A 27,252-nucleotide genomic window follows, 5' to 3' on the forward strand; every position below is an offset into this window, starting at 1 on the left:
ACTTCAGAGTCTCTTGCAACTGACAGAAGTTGATGGGACATTAAACATAAAGCATGGTTATAATCATTAATATTTTATTAAGAAGCAATGAACACTACCAACAATGCAGTATACTTTCTTGTTTTTTTCTTCCAATTTAACAGACTTGAGACATCTTGGCAAATAACCCTGTCTACCAAGAATTCAAGCAAGCTTGCAGTTTTACATGACTGTTGATATCATGATTATAGCCATGGTACCTCCAGTTTTATGTGGAATCTAAACCACAGTTACATGAATTCTCATTTTAAAAATTCCACATTGCATCGACCAGGATTTGAAACACAGCCACCTTGCTGAGAAGGCAGTAACAATGCCACTCAGCCCCCTACCAACAGTTTGAGAGTTGCCATTTATCATGTCCGTTTCTCATCTGAGCAGTGTAGTCTTTCTTTCGAACTCAAGAAAATTGCCTTTTTCCCTTTTAATTTCCGTGAAGGTATGAATGCTTAGCCTGACTTCATTGAATATGTATTTAAGTTTAATACTCTTACCAATATCTACCTAGTAGAGTGGTAGTGCACTTTAATGCACTATAGCTATGGAGCCAAGCTCTGCATTTGGGAGACTAGAGACTTCAAACCACACAGTTGGCCATCCTGATAATGTTTTTCTGTGGTTTACCATTTTCACTTCCAGGCAAGTACCGAGACAGTTCCTATTCATAGGCCACAGCCCATTTCTTCCACCTACTTATCCAAATTCATTCACCATCTTTCATTTCATCTTCATTAGCTCCTCAACTGAGGTTTGTGACAGGAAGGACATCCAGCTATAAAAATATGCCATGTCATTTCATCTCATCTCACTTCTTCCCTGACTGAGTATCGGGGAACAGGACTAATAATTAGACTTACCAGTATCAGAGGGGTCATTCACTGTACATGTTCTAATATTACTGTACTGTATACAGAAAATACAGAAATGTTTATGAATAATTCCACATCATATGAATGAATTATTTAGGTAGAGGGACACAGGAATTTGCAGCCCACAAAAGCAGTTGATATCTGTCTTAGTGCTTTGAATACTACGAGGTTCTAATGCCTGCTTATAGCTTTAGACCGAGCAAGTTGGCCATGCAGATAGGGTTGCACAACTGTGAGCCTGCATTCAGGTTTGAGCCCCACTGTCGGCAGTCCTGAAGATGGTTTTCCATGGTTTCCCATTTTCGCACATGGAAAATGCTGGGACTGTACCTTAATTAACGACATGGACGCTTCCTTCCTACTCTAGCCCTTTCCTATCCCATCGTCGCCATAAGAACTATCCGTGTCAGTGATATGTAAAGCAAACTGTAAAAAAAAATTATATTTTATAAAGAGAATATAACCATACACCTAAGTGCAATTAAAACAGTCTTTTTACAGAAATACCTATTTCACATTAAATAACACCTTTAGCTCTGTAAGTTTATAAGATATAAAGTGAGAGTTGCTATATAAACTCTAGGCACAAAGGAAGATATTATGGTTAATTTGATGTGTCACCTTTTACCATACTGCATTGCACTGGATTGCATTGTTGGATGCGCTTGTGAACGGTCGGCTGTTGAGAGCTCTTGCATTATTGTAGTGATAAAGTAGTTAAAACCTACTGAAATTGTTTAATTTTGTGTGTGTGTGTGTGTGTGTGTGTGTGTGTGATCCATTTAGTGCTGTTTATATATTGGTGTTTAGTGCTTGTTGGTAGAAATTGGGAGTAGTGATATTTATTTGAATTTTATAACAAGTAATTCATTTCGTGTTCAGTAGATTACATTTTCTAGGTTAAGTAGGCTAGCTAGGTGTACCTTGTTTCGAATTTAGGTTTAGGAAATACTTAGGTAATAATATTAAGTTAATTTTTTTTAAAATTAAATATCTGTAGGCTTGTTGGTATAATACAAAGGCAGATTATCATAAGGAGTTGTAACTCATTGTAACTTCCGCCGCAACTTTTCCGGTATTCGTATAGATATCCGTTCAAACTATCACAAAGGTGATAATTTATTAGATTAAATAACACAATACGCCTGTAAACTTCGATTTAAAAAGAAGTTAAAGACAATACACTGGATAATTACGGTACTTACCAGTTTTTGGATTGTTGACGATTGTTGCTACATGCACATGGTAGTTGTGTAAATAAATACAAAATCAGCTGATTACTTTATTCCGATAATTTGTAGCCTAAGTTCCCTGCATACTTTGTCCTTTCCACCTTTGTTTAATCATCGAGTAAAAGTTAATAATAAAATTCCTATATGCCAATAATAGTGCAGTTCAAGCCCCTGTAGTACACAAGTAATATCTTATCAGAATTCAGCGTGCTTATTTAATTATTGTAAAATATTTATGTAGTATAGTAGAGGTATCTGTAGAAACTCTCTTACTAAAATTTGGTTGCTGTAATTAGGATAGGCTTAAATGTTTGCCATACTGGGGGACTATTAAAATCAATCAAAGGCATTTATGTTGACAATTGGGCTTCAGTGAGAATTGATGGTAGAATGAGTTCTTGGTTCAGGGTACTTACAGGAGTTACACAAGGCTGTAATCTTTCACCTTTGCTGTTCGTAGTTTACATGGATCATCTGCTGAAAGGTATAAAATGGCAGGGAGGGATTCAGTTAGGTGGAAATGTAGTAAGCAGTTTGGCCTATGCTGACGACTTGGTCTTAATGGCAGACTGTGCCGAAAGCCTGCAGTCTAATATCTTGGAACTTGAAAATAGGTGCAATGAGTATGGTATGAAAATTAGCCTCTCGAAGACTAAATTGATGTCAGTAGGTAAGAAATTCAACAGAATTGAATGTCAGATTGGTGATACAAAGCTAGAACAGGTCGATAATTTCAAGTATTTAGGTTGTGTGTTCTCCCAGGATGGTAATATAGTGAGATTGAATCAAGGTGTAGTAAAGCTAATGCAGTGAGCTCGCAGTTGCGATCAACAGTATTCTGTAAGAAGGAAGTCAGCTCCCAGACGAAACTATCTTTACATCGGTCTGTTTTCAGACCAACTTTGCTTTACGGGAGCGAAAGCTGGGTGGACACAGGATATCTTATTCATAAGTTAGAAGTAACAGACATGAAAGTAGCAAGAATGATTGTTGGTACAAACAGGTGGGAACAATGGCGGGAGGGTACTCGGAATGAGGAGATAAAGGCTAATTTAGGAATGATCTCGATGGATGAAGCTGTACGCACAAACCGGCTTCGGTGGTGGGGTCATGTGAGGCGAATGGAGGAGGATAGGTTACCTAGTAGAATAATGGACTCTGTTATGGAGGGTAAGAGAAGTAGAGGGAGACCAAGACGACGATGGTTAGACTCGGTTTCTAATGATTTAAAGATAAGAGGTATAGAACTAAATGAGGCCACAACACTAGTTGCAAATCGAGGATTGTGGCGACATTTAGTAAATTCTCAGAGGCTTGCAGACTGAACGTTGAAAGGCATAACAGTCTATAATGATAATGTATGTATGTATGTATGTAGAATTGTGTAATTCTTGTGTATTCCTTTCGGTATTCAGTAATTAACAGCAGTTTTTATCCTGTTAGGGTGTTGTACGATAAAAATAGAGTACAACTAAATAGTATTGTAGTGAAGTCGTATATTAATTACCTTATTGCCGTGTGATCTTCAAGTACTATCCCAGAGAATATTTCCCTCCGTTCAATTTTTTGCACGTAACTTATCTTATTTTTCCTTTCTTTCATTTTTTCCGTAAAGAATGTCTAAGGAGTGCAAGTGTAGGAACTGTGGGTGTGGCAAGGCATTGAGGGGTATAAGAGAGGAGTTGGAGGGTTTGAGGGAGATAATTAGGATTCTCACAGAAGACAGGAAGGAAGATAGGCCTCCCTCAAACAATGTACAGGTTACAGTAGGTGTACAAGAAGGAGGGGAAGGAAAGGGGGGAATTGTATAAGACAGGTGGTCAAACGTTCTAAGGGAAAGGAGATTGCAGGCTAAGGGCTCTATTCACGATAAGAATTCAGGACAGATGTCAGTGAGAAATCAGTACGAGTCACTCCAGGTAGAACAACAGAGGGAAGATGAGGAACAGGGAACTGTTGCTGAGATGTGTGTAAGTACGAGGAAGGGAAGAGGTAGGAAAAGGAAATTTGGAGTAGAGGATAGGAAAAGGTGGAACAGTCATGGGAAGGAGAAAGGAGCGAAGGAAGTAGCTTCTGCAGCTATCAGGAAAGATAGGGCTGACCAGGAGGGGACGGGATCAAATGAGGTGGGTACGGTTGAGGCTCTGGTCATGGCGGATTCCATCGTTAGACATGTGGGGAAAGTGTGTGGAGGAACGGGAACCAGGGTAAAGTGATATCCAGGAATTAGGTTGAGGCAGATGTTGAGAAAAGTAGAAGAGGAGAAGGGGAAGAAGAAGGTAGTAGTGTTTCATGCTGGTACCAACAACGTTAGGCAAGCTGGTATAAGTACCAACATAGAGGGAGATGTGTGGAATCTGGTAAATGCAGCACGGGTGAAGTTTAAGGAAGAAGACATTGTTATCAGTGGAATAATGTGTAGGAGGGATACTGACGGGAGGGTGATTGGGGATTTAAATGAGACTATGGAGTGGGTATGTGGGAAACTGGCAGTGAAATTTCTAGATCCTAATGGGTAGGCAGGAGATAGGGATCTGCGCTCAGATGGCCTTCACTTAAACCGCAATGGTACGTATAAGTTAGGAAATTTGTTTGGAACGGTAATAGGGAGGTACATTCAGGCAAACGGAGTGGCCTAGGGAGTGGTGATAAGGGAACAGGGAACTGGAAATCAAGTAGGGATGACATAAAAAGTTTAGTGTTGAACTGTAGAAGTATTGTAAAGAAAGGAATAGAATTAAGTAATTTAATAGATACAGTATATATTTACCAGATATTGTCATAGGAGTTGAATCATGGCTGAGAAATGATATAATGGATGCAGAAATTTTCTCACGGAACTGGAGAGTGTATCCCAGAGATAGGATAGGAATGACAGGAGGGGGAGTATTCATTCTGGTGAAAGAAGAATTTGTAAGCTATGAAAAAGTTAAAGATGACAAACACAAAATTCTTGGTGTAAGGATCATTTCTAAAGATAATAGGCAACTTGATAACTTTGGAGGGTACAGACCGGGAAAGCGTAGCGCTGACACGGATTCAGAATTATCTGATAAGATAATCAGCTATGTGGGAAACGACATGGAAAGGAATGCAATTGTAGCCGGAGATCTGAATTTACCACATGTCAATTGGGAAGGAAATGCAAACAACACGAAGCATGAACAACAAATGGCAAATAAGTTAATATGGGAAGGCCAGGTGATTCAGAAAGTGATAGAACCAATTAGAGGGAAAAATATCCTGGATGTGGTGCTGGTAAAACCAGATGGGCTCTATAGAGAAACCGAAGTAATAGATGGTATTAGTGATCATGAAGCTGTTTTTGTCGTAGTTAAAAATAAATGTGATAGAAATGAAAGTCTTAAAAGTAGGACTATTAGGCAGAACCATATGGCTGATAAAGCAGGCATGAGGCAGTTTTTAAAAAGTAATTATGATCGGTGGAAAACGGTAAATAAGAATGTAAACAGACTCTAGGATGGGTTTAAACCAATTGTTGAGAAATGTGAAAACAGGTTTGTACCTTTAAAGCTGGTAAGGAATGGTAAAGACCCACCTTATTATAATACAGAAATAAAGAAACTAAGAAGGAGGTGCAGATTGGAAAGAAATAGAATTAGCTGTGGAAGTAAGGAGAAATTGAAGGAACTTACTAGGAAATTGAATCTAGCAAAGAAGGCAGCTAAGGATAACATGATGGCAAGCATAACTGGCAGTCATACAAATTTTAGTGAAAAATGGAAGGGTATGTATACGTATTTTAAGGCAGAAACTGGTTCCAAGAAGGACATTCCAGGAATAATTAATAAAGGAGAGTGTGTATGCGAGGATCTTCAAAAGACAGAAGTATTCAGTCAGCAGAATGTAAATTGTCAGTTACAAAGAAAATGTCCAGATAGAGGAGGTGACTAATGCTAAAGAAGTATTAAAATTTACATATGATAACAATGATATTTACAATGTATGTATGTATGTATGTATGTATGTATGTTCAGTCATCAGCAAAGAAGGCAGGTAAGAATAACATGGATGCAAGCATAATTGGCAGTCATACAAATTTTAGTGAAAAATGATTGATTGATGTTTGTTATTTAAAGGGGCCTAACATTGAGGTCATTGGCCCCTAATGGTACGAAATGAGACAAAATGATATGACAACTTAGAAGTCCAAAATCTTCCACTGACCAGAATTCAAAGCATGAGGATGAAGAATGAATGGATGGACGGATATGAATTTAAAACGATCAGTGGATCCAACCCACAGTGCCTCACATGCACAGAAGCTGGCACAAAACAATAGTATTACTGACCAAGGGAATGCTTCTATAGCACGATGCTGAATCGATTATGCTTATAGTCGAAACGGGTCCAAAATCCAGGTCATCAGCCATTCATAATGGTATTTATCACTAGGAAAGTACAACCATGCTATGTGTAATGTTGCGGTACTAATCAAAAGTAGCAGAGACTCGTGGTATTCCACACATTATGATACTATTCACAGGTAGTATAATGCGCACATGTAACACAGACCTATAGTGTTTCGCACATTGCGGCGCTAATTGCAGGCAATGCAAACCTATGGCGTTCCTCAAATAAGTGGACTAACCATAGGGACTCGTACTATCCTGTGGAATTCCTCACATAGTGGGAACTGAGCATAGGTAAGGCAGAACCATGGTGTCGCTCATATAGGGGTACGAATCACAGGTACTGTAGGACCCACCTCCTGATTCACACACTGTTGCTACTAATCACAAACCTATTACGTACCTAACATAGTGGTACTACGTGCAAGCAAATGCTACCCAGGGTGTTCCCTGCGTGATGGTATTAATTACAAGTAGTAAAATTTACATATGATAACAATGACATTTACAATAAGATACAAAAGTTGAAAACTAGAAAAGCAGCTGGAATTGACAAGATTTCTGGGGATATACTAAAGATAATGGGTTGGGATATTGTACCATATCTGAAGTGCTTATTTGATTATTGTTTGCATGAAGGAGCTGTACCAAATGAATGGAGAGTTGCTATAGTAGCCCCTGTGTATAAAGGAACGGGTGATAGACATAAAGCTGAAAATTACAGGCCAGTCAGTTTGACATTCGTTGTATGTAAGCTTCGGGAAGGCATTCTTTCTTATTATATTAGACATGTTTGAGAAATTAATACCTGGTTTGATAGAAGGCAGTTCGGTTTTAGGAAAGGTTATTTCACTGAAGCTCGACTTGTAGGATTCAAGCACGATATAGCAGATATCTTGGATTCAGGAGGTCAATTGGACTGTATCGCGATTGACCTGTCTAAAGCATTTTATAGGTTGGATCATGGGAGACTACTGGCAAAAATGAGTGCAACTGGACTAGACAAGAGAGTGACTGAATGGGTTGCTATATTTCTAGAAAGTAGATCTAAGAGAATTAGAGTAGGCGAAGCTTTCTCTGACCCTGTAATAATTAAGAGGGGAATTCCTCAAGGCAGTATTATTGGACCTTTTATGTTTACTTATATATATATATATAAATGATATGAGTAAAGAAGTGGAATCAGAGGTAAGGCTTTTTGTGGATAATGTTATTTTGTATAGAGTAATAAATAAGTTACAAGATTGTGAGCAACTGCAACGTGACCTCGCTGTTGTGAGATGGACAGTAGGCAACGGTATGTTGATAAAAGGGGTTAAAAGTCAGGTTGTGAGTTTCACAAATAGGATAAGTCCTCTCAGTTTTAATTACTGCATTGATGGGGTGAAAGTTCCTTTTGAGTATCATTGCAAGTATCTAGGTGTTAATATAAGGAAAGATCTTCAATGGGGTAATCACATAAATGGGATTGTAAATAAAGGGTACAAATCTCCGCACATGGTTATGAGGATGCTTAGGTGTTGTAGTAAGGATGTAAAGGAGAGGGCATAGAAGACTTCGGTAAGACCCCAACTAGAGTATGGTTCCAGTGTATGGGACCCTCACCAGGATTACCTGATTCAAGAAATGGAAAAAAAATCCAATGAAAACCAGCTCGATTTGTTCAGGATGATTTCCAACAAAAGAGTAGTATTACAAAAATATTGCAAATTTTGGGCTGGGAAGAAGTGGGAGAATGAAGACGAAGCCTCATTATTGGTCCGTACTGAAAATTTACAGTTCAAAAATAATAAAGGTGTTCACTAATCCACCTATTCAATAGTTTATTCCCACTTAAAGTGGTTACATAAACACAATAACACTTATTTGGGACATGTTTCGCCCTTAATGTAGGGCATCTTCAGCCTATAATAATCTTCAAAAGTACATATAATAATACAAAATTTGTATTATTATATGTATTTAATAGAAGCTAAAAGATTAGCTAGTTACTAAAATTTGGTACATACAATGTGAATATTAATACATTAATAAAAATGTGTTAATGCAACACTGTCAATGATCATACTAAAACTATCTTGTCAGAGACTAAAACTTCCTCCATTAAAAATACGTAGTTCTAATTAAAATGGTTCAAATAAAAATGTTTATGGAATCACCAATGTGATAAAGCGTATATTGCCAACAAAATGAGGGCGTAAACATAAGCACAAAAATGTATGTCATGTACACAGTATGTTCAAGGCCGCTATTAAAGTCGTAAGCATGAAGGTATGAAAACATTCAAAGGTAGAGATATGTAAAGGCGAAACTGAAACATCAATTGAATTGTCGTAGAAGAAGTGGTCCTTTGTACAGGTAGGAAATATTGTCAGAGACCTTTGTTGAGAATGCTGGTAGATTCTGGAATAATGTTCACTGTAAGAGAAGGAAAGGAAGTCTTCAAATGGTGAACACAAGGAGAGAACACATTTTACGTTCCTTAAAATAGATGAGGACTTAGGTGTTTGTAGTAAGTAGCTCCTTGTTATCTACCGTTGCGTTATTAACCGCCCTTCTGTTGGTTCTGAGTCTCGTATTGTAACTGAGCTGCAGAGGCGGTAGTGAACTTGGAGGGGAAGGAATGGGGGAGTGTGGAAGGGAGGAGAGGATGGGTGGAGTTAACTGTGACGAGGCCGACGAAGGGGTAGAGTTATCAAATTTGCAGGAAGTAGGCCTATAATCCGTAGGTATGTGTGAAGTATTAGAGTATGAAGAATTAAATATATTGGGTATCCTAACTCTATTTGAACTAACCGTCTTTAATAATTTAGGCGTTAATTCATGTAACATGCTTTTACTGTCTGTGATGTCATTAAGATTCTGATACTTATTATATGTCTGGTCTAAATATATATATAAACTTTCTAGTTTGTTCAACATTCTTTCTTTTTCTATATTTCTAATTATCGCTAGATCTTTCTCTATGGATTCAAATCGGTGACCAGTCTCCCCCATATGCAGACTCATCGCTGAGTACTTTCTATGTTTTTCTGTGTTAATATATCACAAAGCTTCTCCCAGTTTGTCCAACATATGAAAAATTTCACTGTGTACATTTAGTCTGCATACTCCCGATCCCAAATAATGATTTTTGTCATAATTAACTTTTTCATGATTAAAGAATATGGATTGGTTAGTATTAGTATTTCTAAAAGCTATATTAAAATTATATTTTTTTAATACGTTAGTAACATGGTGTATAGCTGGATTGTTATAAGTGAACGTAGCATACTCAATCTTTTTGGTTTTTTCTGGTATCAGATTCGTGGATAACCTGTTCTTAATTTTATTGATCAGTCTACTGATCATTCCTATTTTGAAACCATTCCTAATATAATTCAACTCCGTCTTCAAATTCTCGGGAAATAGAGGAATTTTAAGTGCTCTGTACATTAGACTGTGAAAAGATGCTTGTTTATGTGAAATCGGGTGTACAGTAATGAGGAATTGTTTATATATCGGGCATCCTTGCCGACATATTCATAGATTCAATTAAGCACAACGAAATAATAGCAAAAATTAAAGGAATTGATTATGGTTGAGATATGTAGATGATACATTTGTAATTATAAACAAAGACATCATTAATAGTCAAGACGTTCTAGACAAGTTAAATGAAATCAAACCCAATTTTAAATTTACAAAAGAGCACGAATTTTCTAGATGTAACAGTTATGCGTAAGGATATCACTCTTGGTTTCCAAATCTTTAGAAAGCCGATACAATCATCTATAACTATAAACAATTCCTCATTACACCCGAATTCACATAAACAAGCATATTTTCACAGTCTAATATACAGAGCACTTAGAATTCCTCTATCTCGCAAGAATTTGAAGACAGACTTGAATTATACTAGGAATGGTTTCAAAATAGGAATGATCAGTAGACTGATCAATAAAATTAAGAACAGGTTATCCACGAATCTGATACCAGACAAAACCAAAAAGACTGAGTACGCTACATTCACTTATAACAATCCAGCTATACACCACATTACTAACGTATTCAAAAAACATAATTTTAATACAGCTTTTAGAGCTACTAATACTAACCAATCCATATTCTTTAACCATAAAAACGTTAATTATGACAAAAATCGTTATTTGGGATCGGGAGTATACAGACTCAAATGTACACAGTGTAATTTTTCGTGTGTTGGACAAACTGGGAGAAGCTTTATGACAAGATACATGGAATATGTTAACGCAAAAAAACAAAGAAAGTACTCAGCGATGAGTCTGCATATGGGGGAGACTGGTCACCGATTTGAATCCATAGAGAAAGATCTAGCGATAATTAGAAATATAGAAAAAGAAGGAATGTTGAACGAACTAGAAAGTTTATATATCTATTTAGACCAGACGTATAATAAGTATCAGAATCTTAATGACATCACAGACAGTAAAAGCATGTTACATGAATTAACGCCTAAATTATTAAAGACGGTTAGTTCAAACAGAGTTAGGATACCCAATATATTTAATACTTCATACTCTAATACTCCACCCATACCTACGGATTATAGGCCTACTTCCTGCAAAGTTGATAATTCCGCCCCTTCGTCAACCTCGTCACAGTTAACTCCACCCATCCTCTCCTACCTTCCACACTCCCCCATTCCTTCCCCTCCGAGTTTGCTACCGCCTCTGCAGCACAGTTACAATACGAGACTCAGAGCCAACAGAAGGGTGGTTAATAACGCAACGGTAGATAACAAGTAACAACTTACTACAAACACGTAAGTTCTCATTGATTTTAAGCAATGTAAAATGAGTTCTCTCCTTGTGTTCACCATTTTAAGACTTCCTTTCCTTCTCTTACAGTGAACATTATTCCAGAATCTACCGACATTCTCAACAAAGGTCTCTGACAATATTTCCTACCTGTACAAAAGGGCCACTTCTCCTACGACAATTCAACTGATGTTTCAGTTTCGCTTTTACGTATATCTACCTTTGAGTGTTTTAATACCTTCATGCTTACGACTTTAATAGCGGCCTTGAACATACTGTGTACATGACATACATTTTTGTGCTTATGTTAACGCCCTCATTTTGTTGGCAATATACGCTTTATCACATTGGTGATTCCACAAACATTTTTATTTGAACCATTTTAATTAGAACTACGTATTTTTTATGGAGGAAGTTTTAGTCTCTGACAAGATAGTTTTCGTATGATCATTGACAGTGTTGCATTAACACGTTTTTATTGATGTATTAATATTCACATTGTATGTACCAAATTTTAGTAACTAGCTAATCTTTTAGCTTCTATTTGTATTATTATATGTACTTTTGAAAATTATTATATGCTGAAGATGCCCTTAATTAAGGGCGAAACATGTCCCAAATAAGTGTTACTGTGTTTATGTAAACACTTCAAGTGGAAATAAAGTATTGAATAGGTGGACTAGTGAACACCTTTATTATTTTTGAAACGACATTAGTAGACGAATAAGTTTGAGTGGCATCTTTAAAAGTAGGAATGATCACAATATGAAGATAAAGTTGGAATTCGAAAGGACAAATTGGGGCAAATATTCATTTATAGAAAGGGGAGTTAGGGATTGGAATAACTTACCAAGGGGGACGTTCAATAAATTTCCAATTTCTTTTAAATCATTTAAGAAAAGGCTGCCACCTGGGCAACTGCCCTAAATGCAGATCAGTATTTATTGATTGATTGAATGATCACTTTACACTCAACCAGCACCGTGAATGCATACATGAATTTTTCTGTACAGTAGGCCTATGCTATAGTCAGGGATGGGTATACACCTGGAAAGCAATGCTGCATGCTGTAAGTTGCTGTATTACAAGTACAAAGTTTTTAGACATCTAGAGTTTTAATCAGACATTGGAGGCATAGACAACCATTATATAAGTCTTAGATATGCAAATATGGTTTCTCTTCATACTTTAAGCTATAGATAAGTTACTCATCTATGAAAAGGTAGACATGTTGCTTATGCTTGGTAATATAATATAGGTTAGATGGAGAAACTTGGGTTTGTGTTATGTGACCAAATCATCTACCAATAACATTCAGAAGAATTTAACAACTTGAAGCAACTTCAGTTCTGACAAGAAGACTTTATTTGAGGTATATATACAATCTATACTTAAATATGTAAGCCAGGCTGATTGGCTCGGACAGCTGAGGCGCTGGCCTTCTGATCCCAACTTAGAAGGTTTGATCCTGCCAGCCTCGTGTCAGTAATTTACTGGCGTTTAAAAGAACTCCTTCAGGACAAAATTCTGACACCTAAGCATCTCCAAAATCCATCAAAAGCAGTCGGTGGGATGTAAAAAACAATAAAATTAATATTATCTATGTTAGTGCCTGCCAGAATGTAATGACATGTACAATTTCTCCGTATGAGCCTGGAGGCTCATTTGAATGAACAGAAATGAATGAATGAACTGCAATAAGAGAGCAACACAGGTGCTTGTCTTTAGTTCTGCAGCAGTTACTCCTCAGATATGCATGCAGCCTCTTGTTGCCATTGCTGGTTTGAGTCAGAGTTTGGTATGGCACATATTGTACACGCGTTGACAAAAAAAAAAAAAAAGACTGGTTGGAAATATTTCATTCCCAGAGTACAAGCATGACCACAAAGAAGGAGTATATTAAGAGAGATTTCTTTGCTAGTTAATTCACTGAAGTTCCTCTAACTGCTCTAAATGTCACTTGCTACTTAATATAATAATACCAATAATTTACTTGTTCCGCCAACTACTTTCTTTAATATGCCTGTAAACCTACCGACACATGGCTGGCATATCTGAGCACCTTCAAATGCCATCGGACTACTTTGGAATCGAACTCACCAACTTAAACACAGAAGGCCAGTTTTCTAATGTCTCAGCTACTTAATCCAGTTTTCCTATCATAATAAAATTATGCACGTTTATTGGTAAAGAGTGTATTGGACAAATGTATAATAAAGAGCTAGATATGAAATGTTTTAATTTATAATAATAATAATAATAATAATAATAATAATAATAATAATAATAATAATGGCGTGAAGTAGGGGATGGCCAGCAGGGGCGAAGTACAGTGGGGACTTTGTGTGCCCCGGCACTGCCACGGTAGCTGTAAAGGCCAGGATCCCTGAAAAGCGACGGCTAACGGGGCTCTGGTTAACTCTGCTGAAGTACTCAATGGCAGTGAAGGTGGAAAGAAGAGTTTTTGGAATGGTGGAACTAGCAGAAGAGGCAACCCAGCTTTCTGGTGTAAATAGGATTAGCAACCACTGCCTTGTGGGGAAGGGGAGGGATCCCTAAAGGCTAAGGGAGAGAACCCAAACAGAAAACTCCCACATGCCTAGAAGCAGAAAGGGGCACCCCTCACCCCCTCCACCAGCCTAGGGTGCTTGGGCCGATAACTCGTGCTAACCCGAATAAACCTCATCAAAGAAACCGAAACTAGAAATAGCCAAGTTTTTTTTACAAGTTGTTTAACGTCGCACCGACACAGATAGCTCTTATGGTGACGATGGGACAGGAAAGGTCTAGGAGTGGGAAGGAAGCGGCCGTGGCCTTTATTAAGGTACAGCCCCAACATTTGCCTGGTGTGAAAATGGGAAACCACAGAAAACCATCTTCAGGCTGCCCACAGCGGGGTTCGAACCCACTATCTCCTGAATACTGGATACTGGCCACACTTAAGCGACTGCAGCTATTGAGCTCAATAAGAAATAGCCGGACTGATTCAAAAGATGTGACATTTGCTATGAAAAATGACACTCGAATGGGATTTTGGAACATTCAGACCATGTGGCAGACTGGGAAGCTTGAAGAAGTGTCAAGAGAAATGATGCGGTATCGACTGACAATTTCCAGTCTTAGTGAGACGAGATGGACAGATTTTGGAGAAATAAAAACTAGGAATGGAAGTACTCTGTTGTATTCAGGAAGAGAGGATAACAACCATGCTGAGGGGGTTGCCCTACTATTGAGTAGCACAGCAAAGAAGAGTTTGTTAGAGTGGCATCGTATTTCTAAATGGATAATCACCACGCCATTTTCATCTAGAGCAAGACTTGTTACCTTAGTACAATGTTATGTACCGACAGAGATGCTGAAGAAGAGAAGAGAGTTTTATAGTAAGCTCCATGAAACTTTACGAAGTATATGGAAAAGAGATTTTGTTATGGTAATGGGAGACTTAAATGCAAAAACTGGAAGTGCTAACAAAGGCCTGGAGCAAATTATGGGAAGGCATGGTACAGGAACCCAAAATGATCATGGAGAACGATTCATCAATCTGTGTGGTATGTTTGGATTGTTTATTGGTGGTACAATTTTCCCATACAGAGAATGCCAGAAGGTAACCTGGGTCTCACCAGATCGTAAGACTGAAAACCAGATTGACCATTTTGCCATGAAAAGGAATTTGCACACCTCTCTACTCGATGTGAGAAATAGAAGAGGAGCAGACGTTTGTAGTGACCACCATTTACTCACAGCAACTGTATGCATTAAGATAGCATCAGCGGGACGATCAGGTCAATATGGTAGAGTGAAATACAACACCAGCAGGCTGAATGAGACTACCAGCAAAGAAGAGTTCTTAATATAACTTTGCAATCGGTACGAAGAGCTGGGCAAACTAGAGCAGGAAAAGATCAAGGATATTGACCAACTTTGGACTAAGGCTAAAGAAGCGTTCAACTCAACCTGTGAAGTGGTATTTGGAGTAAAACAGAAAGGAAGACCTGTATGGGTTTCACAACACACTTGGAACTTAATTGAAGAGAGAAGAATCGGTAAAACGAAGCAAAATGCTGCCAGTACACGAGATGATAAAGAGAGGACCCACAAGGAATATGCTGCCATCAATTAATCAGTTACGCGTTGCTTTCGCAGGGATAAAAGGACGTTTATTAATAAGCTAGCCACAGAAGCAGAGCATGCAGCGGAAGTAGGAGTTATAAGAACTGTCTATACCATCACAAGACAATTAGCCAACAAGAAATTTGATGGTAGTAAGTCAATTAAGAATAAAGATGGCAACTTTCTTACCTCCGAGGAAGAGCAGATGAAGAGATGGAGAGAGTATTTTACAAAAGTCCTGAACCGGATTACAGAACAAACTGAGGAACCAGAACAGGAGAATGAAGAGATACCAGAAGACCAAAGGATCAGCAGTCAGTCACAAAGAAAACAAGAAATAGTAAAAGTAATAGTAATAGGATAACATGATGGCAAGCATAATTGGCAGTCATACAAATTTTAGTGAAAAATGGAAGGGTATGTATAGGTATTTTAAGACAGAAACAGGTTCCAAGAAGGACATTCCAGGAATAATTAATGAACAAGGGGAGTGTGTATGTGAGGATCTTCAAAAGGCAGAAGTATTCAGTCAGCAGTATGTAAAGATTGTTGGTTACAAGGATAATGTCGAGATAGAGGAAGAGACTAAGGCCAAAGAAGTAATAAAATTTACATATGATAACAATGACATTTACAATAAGATACAAAAGTTGAAAACTAGAAAAGCGGCTGGAATTGATCAGATTTCTGGGGATATACTAAAGACAATGGGTTGGAATGTAGTACCATATCTGAAGTACTTATTTGATTATTGTTTGGTCGAAGGAGCTATACCAGATGAATGGAGGGTTGCTATAGTAGCCCCTGTGTATAAAGGAAAGGGTGATAGACATAAAGCTAAAAATTACAGGCCAGTAAGTTTGACATGCATTGTATGTAAGCTTTGGGAAGGCATTCTTTCTGATTATATTAGACATGTTTGTGAAATTAATAACTGGTTCGATAGAAGGCAATTCGGTTTTAGGAAAGGTTATTCCACTGAAGCTCAACTTGTAGGATTCCAGCAAGATATAGCAGATATCTTGGATTATGGAGGTCAAATGGACTGTATCGCGATTGACATGTCTAAAGCATTTGATAGGGTGGATCATGGGAGACTACTGGCAAAAATGAGTGCAATTGGACTAGACAAAAGCGTGACTGAATGGGTTGCTATATTTCTAGAAAATAGAACTCAGAGAGTTAGAGTAGGTGAAGCTTTGTCTGACCCTGTAACAGTTGAGAGGGGAGTTCCTCAGGGCAGTGTTATCGGACCTTTATGTTTTCTTATATATATAAATGATATGAGTAAAGGAGTGGAATCGGAGGTAAGGCTTTTTGCGGATGATGTTATTCTCTATAGAGTGATAAATAAGTTACAAGATTGTGAGCAACTGCAACGTGACCTCGAAAATGTTGTGAGATGGACAGCAGGCAATGGTATGTTGATAAACGGGGCTAAAAGTCAGGTTGTGAGTTTCACAAATAGGAAAAGTCCTCTCAGTTTTAATTACTGCGTTGATGGGGTGAAAGTTCCTTTTGGGGATCATTGTAAGTATCTAGGTGTTAATATAAGGAAAGATCTTCACTGGGGTAATCACATAAATGGGATTGTAAATAAAGGGTACCGATCTCTACACATGGTTATGAGGGTGTTTAGGGGTTGTAGTAAGGATGTAAAGGAGAGTGCATATAAGTCTCTGGTAAGACCCCAACTAGAGTATGGTTCCAGTGTATGGGACCCTCACCAGGATTACCTGATTCAAGAACTGGAAAAAATCCAAAGAAAAGCAGCTCGATTTGTTCTGTGTGATTTCCGACAAAAGAGTAGCGTTACAAAAATGTTGCAATGTTTGGGTTGGGAAGAATTGAGAGAAAGAAGAAGAGCTGCTCGACTAAGTGGTATGTTCCGAGCTGTCAGCAGAGAGATGGCGTGGAATGACATTAATAGACGAATAGGTTTGAATGGCGTTTATAAAAGTAGGAAAGATCACAATATGAAGATAAAGTTGGAATTCAAGAGGACAAACTGGGGCAAATATTCATTTATAGGAAGGGGAGTTAGGGATTGGAATAACTTACCAAGGGAGATGTTCAATAAATTTCCAATTTCTTTGAAATCATTTCGGAAAAGGCTAGGAAAGCAACAGATAGGGAATCTGCCACCTGGGCGACTGCCCTAAATGCAGATCAGTATTGATTGATTGAAAAGCCATCAAACACTTAAAGAATGGCAAAGCTCCAGGACTGGATAATGTCATGCCTGAAGCTCTCAAAACAAATCCAGACATATCTGCAGATTTACTGCTTCCACTGATTTCTGCTATCTGGGAAAAGGAGTCTTTCCCAGAAGAATGGAACAAAGGGATGCTGATCAAACTTCTTAAGAGAGGAGGACCTGTCAGTTTGCAACAACTGGCATGGTATCACACTGCTCTCTGTGCCCAGCAAGGTCCTTTCACGAGTCATTCTCGACAGGATCAAACTGCAGTGTTCTCCCCAGAAATTTTCGTAAGCTGGGTGGCAGGAATGAGTAGCTGGATGGGGAATATTAAGTAAAAAAAAAAAAAAGTGAATATGATAAAATTTCAATTAGTCCCCTCAGGACATTAATAATATTAATGAACACCGGGGCTTACCACTCAGTTGCTGTAGAGTGCCATACGGGTTAGTGACATCGGGCGGAATCGAGTGCTCGCTTGTGATACCACGCTAATACAGACACCGCTCGCGCACTACACTACGTAATAATCAAGCTAAACATTGAAACTTCGATGAAATTGATGCAATTATGCTGAAAATAACGATCATTTATAAATTAAATAAACAGTTTTACAGTAGTTATATTTTAATTTGGAACACCTAATGACTCAGATATTAGGGAGAACACTGAACTGTATGTGGACAGTAAGCTGAGAAAAGAGCAGGCTGGGTTCCTAGAAGGCCACTCCTATGCCGATCAGATAAATACCTTACAGATAATTACAGAGCAATCAGCAGAATACCAGCCATCTTTGTATTTGCTCTTTATTGTATTTGAGAAGGTCTTTGACAGCATTTTTAAGGCTAAGATCTGGAGAGCAATGAAGATCTTCAGCATTCCCAAGAAGATCAACAGCCCGATTAAGTGCCTGTATGATAAGTATACATGCCAGGTGGAACATAAAGGACGTTTAACGGAACCGATTGAAGTTAAGACTGGTGTGAAACAAGGATTTCTACTTTCACCCATACTGTTTCTTATGACTGTTGATACTGTCATGAGAAGTGCAATGAATCGACGATTGGGAATCCAGTGGAACCTTACTCAACGACAGGAAGATTTGGATTTTGCCGACGACCTATTATTACTTGCTCATAGTTGTAAAGATATGGATATTAAGCTTAAAGACCTGGAAACTGAGGCACAGGAAGTTGGACTTCGGATTAACATTAGGAAGACAAAGGAAATACAAACCGAAATAACACACTGTTGCAATTGGATGGGCATATTCTAGAGAAAGTGATTAGCTTTTGCTACCTAGGAAGCATTAGGAGGGGGAGTTGAAGATGTGGCCAGCCATTTGAACAAAGCTAAGGGTGCGTTCGCAACCTTCCGTCCCATATGCAGGTCTAAAGAACTCAGTACGAGAACAAAGCTGTGAATCTTCAATAGCAACATTAACTCTGTGCTGCTTTATGCGTGTGAAACATGGAAAGTGACCAAATCTTTGAAACGGAAGATTCAGACATTTGTGAACAAACTTTTTTTTTACGTTGCACCGACAGAGATAGGTCTTATGGCGACAATGGGACAGGGAAGGGCTAGGAGTGGGAAGGAAGCGGCCGTGGCCTTAATTAAGGTACAGCCCCAGCATTTGCCTGGTATGAAAATGGGAAACTACGGAAAACCATTTTCAGGACTGTCGACAGTGGGATTCGAACCTACTATCTCCCGAATACTGGATACTGGCCGCACTTAAAACAAATGTCTAAGAAACATCCTGGAAATATACTGGCCAGAAGTGGTGTCAAATGAGGAACTGTGGAAGAGAACGCACCAATTACCTTTTTAACAGCAGATTAAGAAAATAAAGTGACGGTGGATTGGCCATACACTGCACAGACCTGATGACAGCATAGCAAAACAAGCCCTTGAGTGGAATTGCCAAGGGCAGAAGAGGAGAGGAAGACCTGAGATGACATGGAGGAGATCAGTGGAGATAGAGAGTGAGAAGCTTGAGTATGCATGGGGAAAGCTGAAACACATGGCACATCACAGTACCAGACAGCAAAACCTTGTCTCGGCCTTATGCTCCTCAACAGGAGTTTAAGGAATTAAGTAAGTAATTACGGTATTTAGAGACCATAGCAGGGTACGAGTTATACAAGAGTCCACTCAGTTTTTGCGTAAGGATGTGTACAAATAAACTTTACACCCACACTACCTTTCAACGTAACATGAATATGAATTTGATAGATCTCTAGCATTCAAAAAATTTGCTTATAATGTAAAATGTACGTACAGCATATAGAACAAGTGCCAAAAAATGACCTAAAATATAAATATATGCTTCAACTCCTTATTATAAAATAATATTCATGACAAAGCCAGATTTTGTTAAAATATGATATTTTTTTGCTAGTGGCTTTACGTCGCACCGACACAGATGGTGACGATGGGATAGGAAACGCCTAGGAGTTGGAAGCGGCCGTGGCCTTAAGTAAGGTACAGCCCCAGCATTTGCCTGGTGTGAAAATGGGAAACCACGGAAAACCATCTTCAGGGCTGCTGACAGTGGGATTCGAATCCACTATCTCCCAGATGCAAGCTCACAGCCACGCGCCCCTAACCGCATGGCCAACTCGCCCGGTAATATGATTTCTAAATATGTCATTTTCTATAGTAACTTCAGGTACTCTTTGTTATCACAGCAACCTGCACATGCTGCAGGAAGGTTCAAACAAATGAATGAATACCTTCACATAATCTCTGTAAGGATTCCAACCAAGTTAGTACACTTATTTAGTTATCAATCAATATTCTTATGGGAAGCAGAATAAATGTTCATTGATCAATATTAATTAAATAGCATCATTTCTTTTAATACATAAAAATTAGCCACTTAAGACTGTAGTTCTACTCATAAATATATATATTTTTTTGCTAGTTGTTTTACGTCGCACCGACACAGATAGGTCTTACGGCGACGATGGGACAGGAAAGGGCTAGGAGTGGGAAGGAAGCGGCCGTGGCCTTAATTAAGGTACAGCCCCAGCATTTGCCTGGTGTGAAAATGGGAAACCACGGAAAACCATTTTCAGGGCTGCCGACAGTGGGGTTCGAACCTACTATCTCCCGAATACTGGATACTGGCCGCACTTAAGCAACTGCAGCTATTGAGCTCGGTTTAGTCATAAATAAAACACTAATATACATGCATTACACTGAGAAAAATAATAATTAAAATTTACTACAAGTTGATAATTATGGAAAATCGCAATCATCTGAACAAATCTGAACTCCACAAAATTATACATTGATAATTAGATGGAAGAAGGGAGGCAGAAATCAGTCACAATAACCAGTACTATCAGGATTCAATTATGATAACGATGATGATACTTGTTGTTTAAAGGGGCCAAACATCTAAGGTCATCAGCCCTCTAACAGGATTCAGCAGCACATCTGAGCTGCTAGGTGTGAATCACAGTTAGCATTACCCAAGTACATCTGCAGAAGAGAGAGACTCTTTATACACCACAATCGTAATGAGTTCCGAAGGTATCCAATATTTTGAACTTTTTATTCCCTAATGGTTTAACATCACACTAAGACATCACCAGCATATTCCTATTATAAACAATATTTAACAGTGGTTATCCTATAAAACTATTACTAGTAAATTTCAAAAGTTTGATAAATGTTCAAAAATAGTTCATGACCAGTTGGCAAACTACATAAATACCTCACATTGCATGCATCAGTAACACCGTAACCAGTCTTTACACTTCAAACGAATAATTAATGACTGAAAGAATCTTGTATTAGAATGAAGAAAGAAAAAAGAAAACACCAATGCAGAACACATACATTAATGGTAAAAACTAACAAGAAGTTGTTGGTTGAGTCATCAGTCCATAGACTGGTTTGATGCAGCTCTCCATGCCACCCTAAACTGTGCTAACATCTTCATTTCTATGTAACTATTGAATCCTACATCTGCTCTAATCTGCTTGTCATATTCATACCTTGGTCTACCCCTACTGTTCTTACACTTCCTTCAAAAAACAACTGAACAAGTCCTGGGTGTCTTAAGATGTGTCCTAACATTCTATCACTTCTTCTTGGCAAATTTAGCCAAATCGATCTCCTTTCACCAATTCGATTCAGTATCTCTTCATTTGTTATTCGATCTATCCATCTCACCTTCAGTATTCTTCTGTAACACCACATTTCAAAAGCTTCTATTCTCTTCTTTCTGAACCAGTTATCGCCCATGTTTCACTTCCATACAATGCCACGCTCCAGATAAAAGTCTCCAGAAACATTTTTCTAATTCCTGTATCAATGTTTGAAGTGAGCAAATTTCTTTTCTTAAGAAAGCTCTTCCTTGCTTGTGCTAGTCTGCATTTTATGTCCTCTTTACTTCTGCCATCGTTAGTTATTTTACTATCCAAGTAACAATATTCATCTACTTCCTTTAAGACATCATTTCCTAATCTAATACTTCCTGCATCGCCTGCCTTCATTACACTGCACTCCATTACTTCTGTTTCAAACTTATTTATTTTCATCATGTACTCCTTACCCAAGACTTCGCCCATACCATTCAGCAACTTCTCGTCATCTTCTGCAGTCTCATATAAAATAATATCATTGGCAAATCTCAAGGTTTGGATTGTGATTCACTCTCCTAATTCCTCTTTCATTTCCTTTACTACCTGTTCTATATAAACATTGAAAAGGAGGAGGGGACAAACTGCAGCGTTGCCTCACTCCTTTCTGGATTGCTGCTTCTTTTTCAATGTCCTCGATTCCCATCACTGCAGACTGATTTTTATACAGATTATAGATAATTCTTTGTTCTTGATATCTGATCCCAGTCACCTTCAGAATCTTAAATAGCTTGCTCCAATCAACATTATCGAATGCTTTTTCTAGATCTACAAACGTCATATACGTGGGCTTGTCCTTCCTAATTCAATTCTCTAAGATCAGGCGTAAAGTCAGGATTGCTTCACGTATTCCTACATTTCTTCTGAAGCCAAACTGATCTCCCAACTCAGCTTCAACTTGTCTTTCCATTCTTCTGTAAATAATACGTGTTAAAATTTTGCAGACCTGTGATACTAAACTAATGGTGCGGTAGTTATCACACTTGTCAGCACTGGCTTTCTTGGGGATAGGTATAACAACATTCTGCCGAAAATCAGATACATCTTACACACTAAATGGAATAACCTTGCCATGCTGGTTTCTCCTAAGGCAGTCAGTAATTCAGACGGAATGTCATCAATTCCAGGTGCCTTGTTCCTATTTAGGTCTCTCACAGCTCTGTCAAACTCTGACCTCAAAACTGGGTCTCCCATTTCATCACCATCAACAGCTTCTTCTTGATCCAGAACCAAATCAACAACTGTCGGATATGTTCCTGCCATTGTTCTGCTTTGTCTTCTTTCCCTAGAAGTGGCATTCCATCTGAGCTCTTAATATTCATACACCTAGATTTCCTTTCGCCAAAAGTTTCCTTGATTTTCCTGTATGCATTTTCCTTTCTTAGGACCATACACCCTTGGACATCCTTGCACTTCTCCTTCCACAGCCATTCTTCCCTAGCTACCTTGCACTTTCTATCTACTTCATTCTTTAATCGCTTGTATTCTTTTTTGCCTTCTTCATTTTTTGCATTCTTGTATTTTCGTCGTTCATCAATCAGGTCTAGTATCTCCTGAGTTATCCACCGATTCTTAGTTATCTTTCTTCAGCAGATCTACTGACTTCATTTTTCATGACTACCCACTCTTCCTCTAATGTGTTTCCTTCAGCCTTTTCATTTAGTCCTTGTGCAACATGTTCCTTGAAACAATCCCTCACACTCTTTCCTTTCAACTTGTCTAACAACATATGATGATTAAAAAAATACTATTTGAACACTTGTATTTTGCTTATTTTAATATTATGGAAGTTATATTATTATTCATCTCTGTTATCTTAAAGAGAAAATAATTTGTAGGACTACTATGAAACTGAACCCCCCTGTTCACAAATCTGGAAGATTCTGGTCAGAATACCAGAACTAAACTAAACTAAACTAAACTATATGGCTTAACAGCCCTGAAGTACCTTGCCCTACCAAGCAGCCGCTCCTCAGCCTGAAGGCTTGCAGATTACAAGATGTTGTGTGGTCAGTACGATGATTCCTCTCTTTTGACCTGGCCAGGAAGTGAACCCGGGGTCTCCGGGTAAGAGGCAGGCATGCTACACCACGGAGCCAGCTTAGAATACCAAAGGTATCAAATATTTTGACCGATATTAAGATTGATTTATTTATTTAATTAATTTATTTACTTAGCATATGGCTTTTAGTTATGGCAATGCCCGAGGACCTGTTCGGCTCACCTGATGCAGGTCTTTTTATTTGAATCCAATGGGCGACCTGCGTGTCTGGTAATGAGGTAGGGAGAGAGAAGAACCCAGTGTCAGCCTGTAGGCTACTCCTGACGAATAACACCAAGGGGTCTGTTCATGGCTTAACGTCTCCATCTGACAGATGAATTACCATCAATCGCGTCACACGCCTTCACTCCAATGCGGAGAGATTTGTAATTGAATTCTGGCTTTTTGCATGCAATCTAATGATTAAGCATCTGCAGTAACTACTGACAACCTTTAAAGGAGTACGATATTTTTATTTTATTTCCACCATGATCGGTTGGTATGCTATGGTACATCCCAAACATCATAATCTCCCTGTTCATGACTTAATAACAGCATGTAATCTTGTCTCTATAGACCTACTTCAGAATGTCCGCCTCCGTAGCGTAACGGTTAGTGTTAGTAGCTGCCGTCCTTCGGGTACCCGGGTTCGATTCCCAGTACTGCCAGAAATTTAAGAATGACAGGAGGGCTGGTATGTTACTGAAATGGTACATGCAGCTCACCCCCATTGGGGGTGTGCCTGAAAGGGACAAGAGTTTAGGCCGACTGGCTTTCGGTTCAGAGTGTCCCGGTTCGATTCCCGGCCGGGTCGGGGTTTTTAATCTTCATTTGTTAATTCTAATGGCTCGGGGGCTGGGTGCTTGTTCTGGCCCAACACCACACTAAACACTACCCTCCACCACAATAACACGCAATTACCTACACATGGCAGATGCCGCCCACCCTCATTGGATGGACTGCCTTACAAGGGTTGCACCCGGCTAGAAATAGCCACACGAAATTATTATACTTCATAATATCAACAAATAAACGGATGAAAGAGAAATTAATCTGCACTTGATCTCATTTTATGTAACAGGTCACTAGGGTCAAATACCCACAAATAATTTCTGCCATTAATATATCTGGAGGTTAATACTGATCTGGTTCAGAGAATACTTCTTCTCTTAATGCATAAACTCTATTTTCTATCAAAATCGTACAAGAATATGGGAATTCATAACCTACGAAGAGTTAATTAAAGAAAAAATATCTGAAGTTTCCTACCTTTAATTACAATAAACTATAGCATACAATCCCATGACAACTAAATGAAATATTAAGGAAATGTATAAACGTCAACCTACAACCAACTGCATACCTAAAAGTAAAAAATAAATGTAACTATAAGGAAGAATCACACCAATACAGTTCAAATGTCAAACGCTGTCAAAATTACGATTTCGATGGACAGACACCAATGCAGCTTACACGTTTAACCATTTAAAGGACTTATTATTATTTGAAAACTTAGAAACAACACATGCAGAAACAACACGATGCGCAAAATCCCTTAAGAATATTAAAATTAATTCTGTCACCCAGACCTAACCCAACGTCCAGTTCCTTACCTAAACTTCGGAGAATCTCGCAGACATTCTTCAAATTCTATAATTGGTTCCATGATGATCATGCATTCACTGCATGAGATAGCCTAAGACTCAAACAAAATACATGACCTCCTGTCATTAAAAAAACAGGAGAAGATTTAATGACACACTTCCACTTCAACCTATGAATCACTTCTGCACACCAAAACAATCATCCATGATAGGAGAAGTACCCTCATTCACCAACAGATGGTATGACACGTCAAACGATGAGGTTAAATGGATTGTGGTCCGTTGCAATACCTACTGTACTCTTAAACAGAAAGAAATTAAATTTTGAGGAGACATTTATATTAAAGTGTGGGTGCTCACCAAGAGAGGATTTTTGGATATTACGTTGCTAAGAGGCTAAAAATGGGGTGAAATTTTAAAATGATTTTATCTATAATTCAAAAACCTAACAGTTTAAAGATGTGAAAATTGGTATATGGCGTCTCCTTTAACAATAAAGAAACGCGTACATTTTTATTTTCGAAAAATCCACTTATAGGGGTAAAATTAGTGAAAAGGGTGTTGAATAATTTTAAGAGGATACTTATATCTCAAAAACTGAAGATATTACAGACGTAAAAATTGGTACATGGAGTCTCTTTTAAATATAACGAAACACGTACCTATTTTTTTTTTTTGTTTTCGGAAAACCCACTTACTGTGGGAATGAAAAGAGTGAAAAAGGGGTGTATTTTTATACGAGTATATATCAAAAACTGAACATATTATAGACGTAAAAAATTGTATTTGGAATCTCCTTTAAAAATAAACAAACACGTCTATTTTTTCGGAAAATCCACTTAACGGGACGAAAAGAGGTGAAAAACCTGAAAGAGGGGTTGAATCCTTTAAATGGGGATACTTACATCTCAAAAACTGAATATGTTACATATGTAAATATTGGTATTTGGACTCTCCTTTAAAAATAAAGAAATACGTTTTTTTTTTTTAGAAAAATCCACGTATGGGGGTAAAAATAAGTGAAAAAGGGGATTGAATAATTTGTAAGAGGATACTCATATCTCAAAAACTGAAGATGTTACAGACGCAAAAATTGGTACATGGAATCTCTTTCAAATATAAAGAAAGGCGTATTTTTTTGTTTTCGGAAAATCCACTTAAGAGGGAGTGAAGAGAGTGAAAATGGGTGAATTTTTAAAAGAGTATATATCAAAAACTGAACATCTCATTGACGTTAAAATTGATATTTGGAATGTCGTTTGGAAATAAAGAAACACGTCTATTTTTTCGGGAAATACACTTAACGGGGCGGAGAAAGGTGAAAAGATTGAAAGAGGGGTTGATTCCTTTAATGGGGATACTTATATATCAAAAACTGAATATGTTACATATGTGAAAATTGGTATTTGGAACCTCCATAAAAAAATAAAGGAACACGTATTTGATTATTTTCGCAAAATTCATGGGGGGGGATAAAAATACGGAAAAGGGGGTCGAATTATTTTTATGAGGATACTTATATCACAAAAACGTAACACATATAAGACGTGAAAATTGTATTTGAAATCTCCTTTAAACATAAAAAGGTCTGTATTTCTGTTTTCGGAAAATCCACTTAAAGGGTGGAGAGAAAAGAAGTGAAGAAGGAGTTGAACTCTTGAGGATAATTATATCTCAAAGACTGAAGATGTTACAGTCGTGAAAACTGGTATCTGAAATCTTATTTAAAATAAAGAAGCACGTTGTATCTTTTCCACTATATTCACACACACACACACACACACACACACTTAAAATACGAAATCAAATAGCATTAAAATGAAAAATATGAAAATTAATATTCATTAGA

At 38.0% G+C, this 27,252-nt stretch overlaps 1 protein-coding gene across 1 annotated transcript in view; it reads right to left on the bottom strand.

Moving 5' to 3' along the window:
• CenB1A (Centaurin beta 1A) overlaps positions 1-25,601 on the bottom strand; it is a 316,525-nt gene extending 290,924 nt beyond the window's left edge. The window contains exon 1 of the mRNA XM_067141489.2: positions 25,413-25,601. Coding sequence (XP_066997590.2) covers positions 25,413-25,474 — 62 coding nt within the window. The 5' untranslated portion in view covers positions 25,475-25,601. The remainder of the gene's footprint in view (positions 1-25,412) is intronic.
• Between the last annotated feature and the right edge of the window lie 1,651 nt (positions 25,602-27,252).

This window comes from Anabrus simplex, chromosome 2, assembly GCF_040414725.1.
Source record: "Anabrus simplex isolate iqAnaSimp1 chromosome 2, ASM4041472v1, whole genome shotgun sequence".
NCBI lineage: Eukaryota > Metazoa > Arthropoda > Insecta > Orthoptera > Tettigoniidae > Anabrus > Anabrus simplex.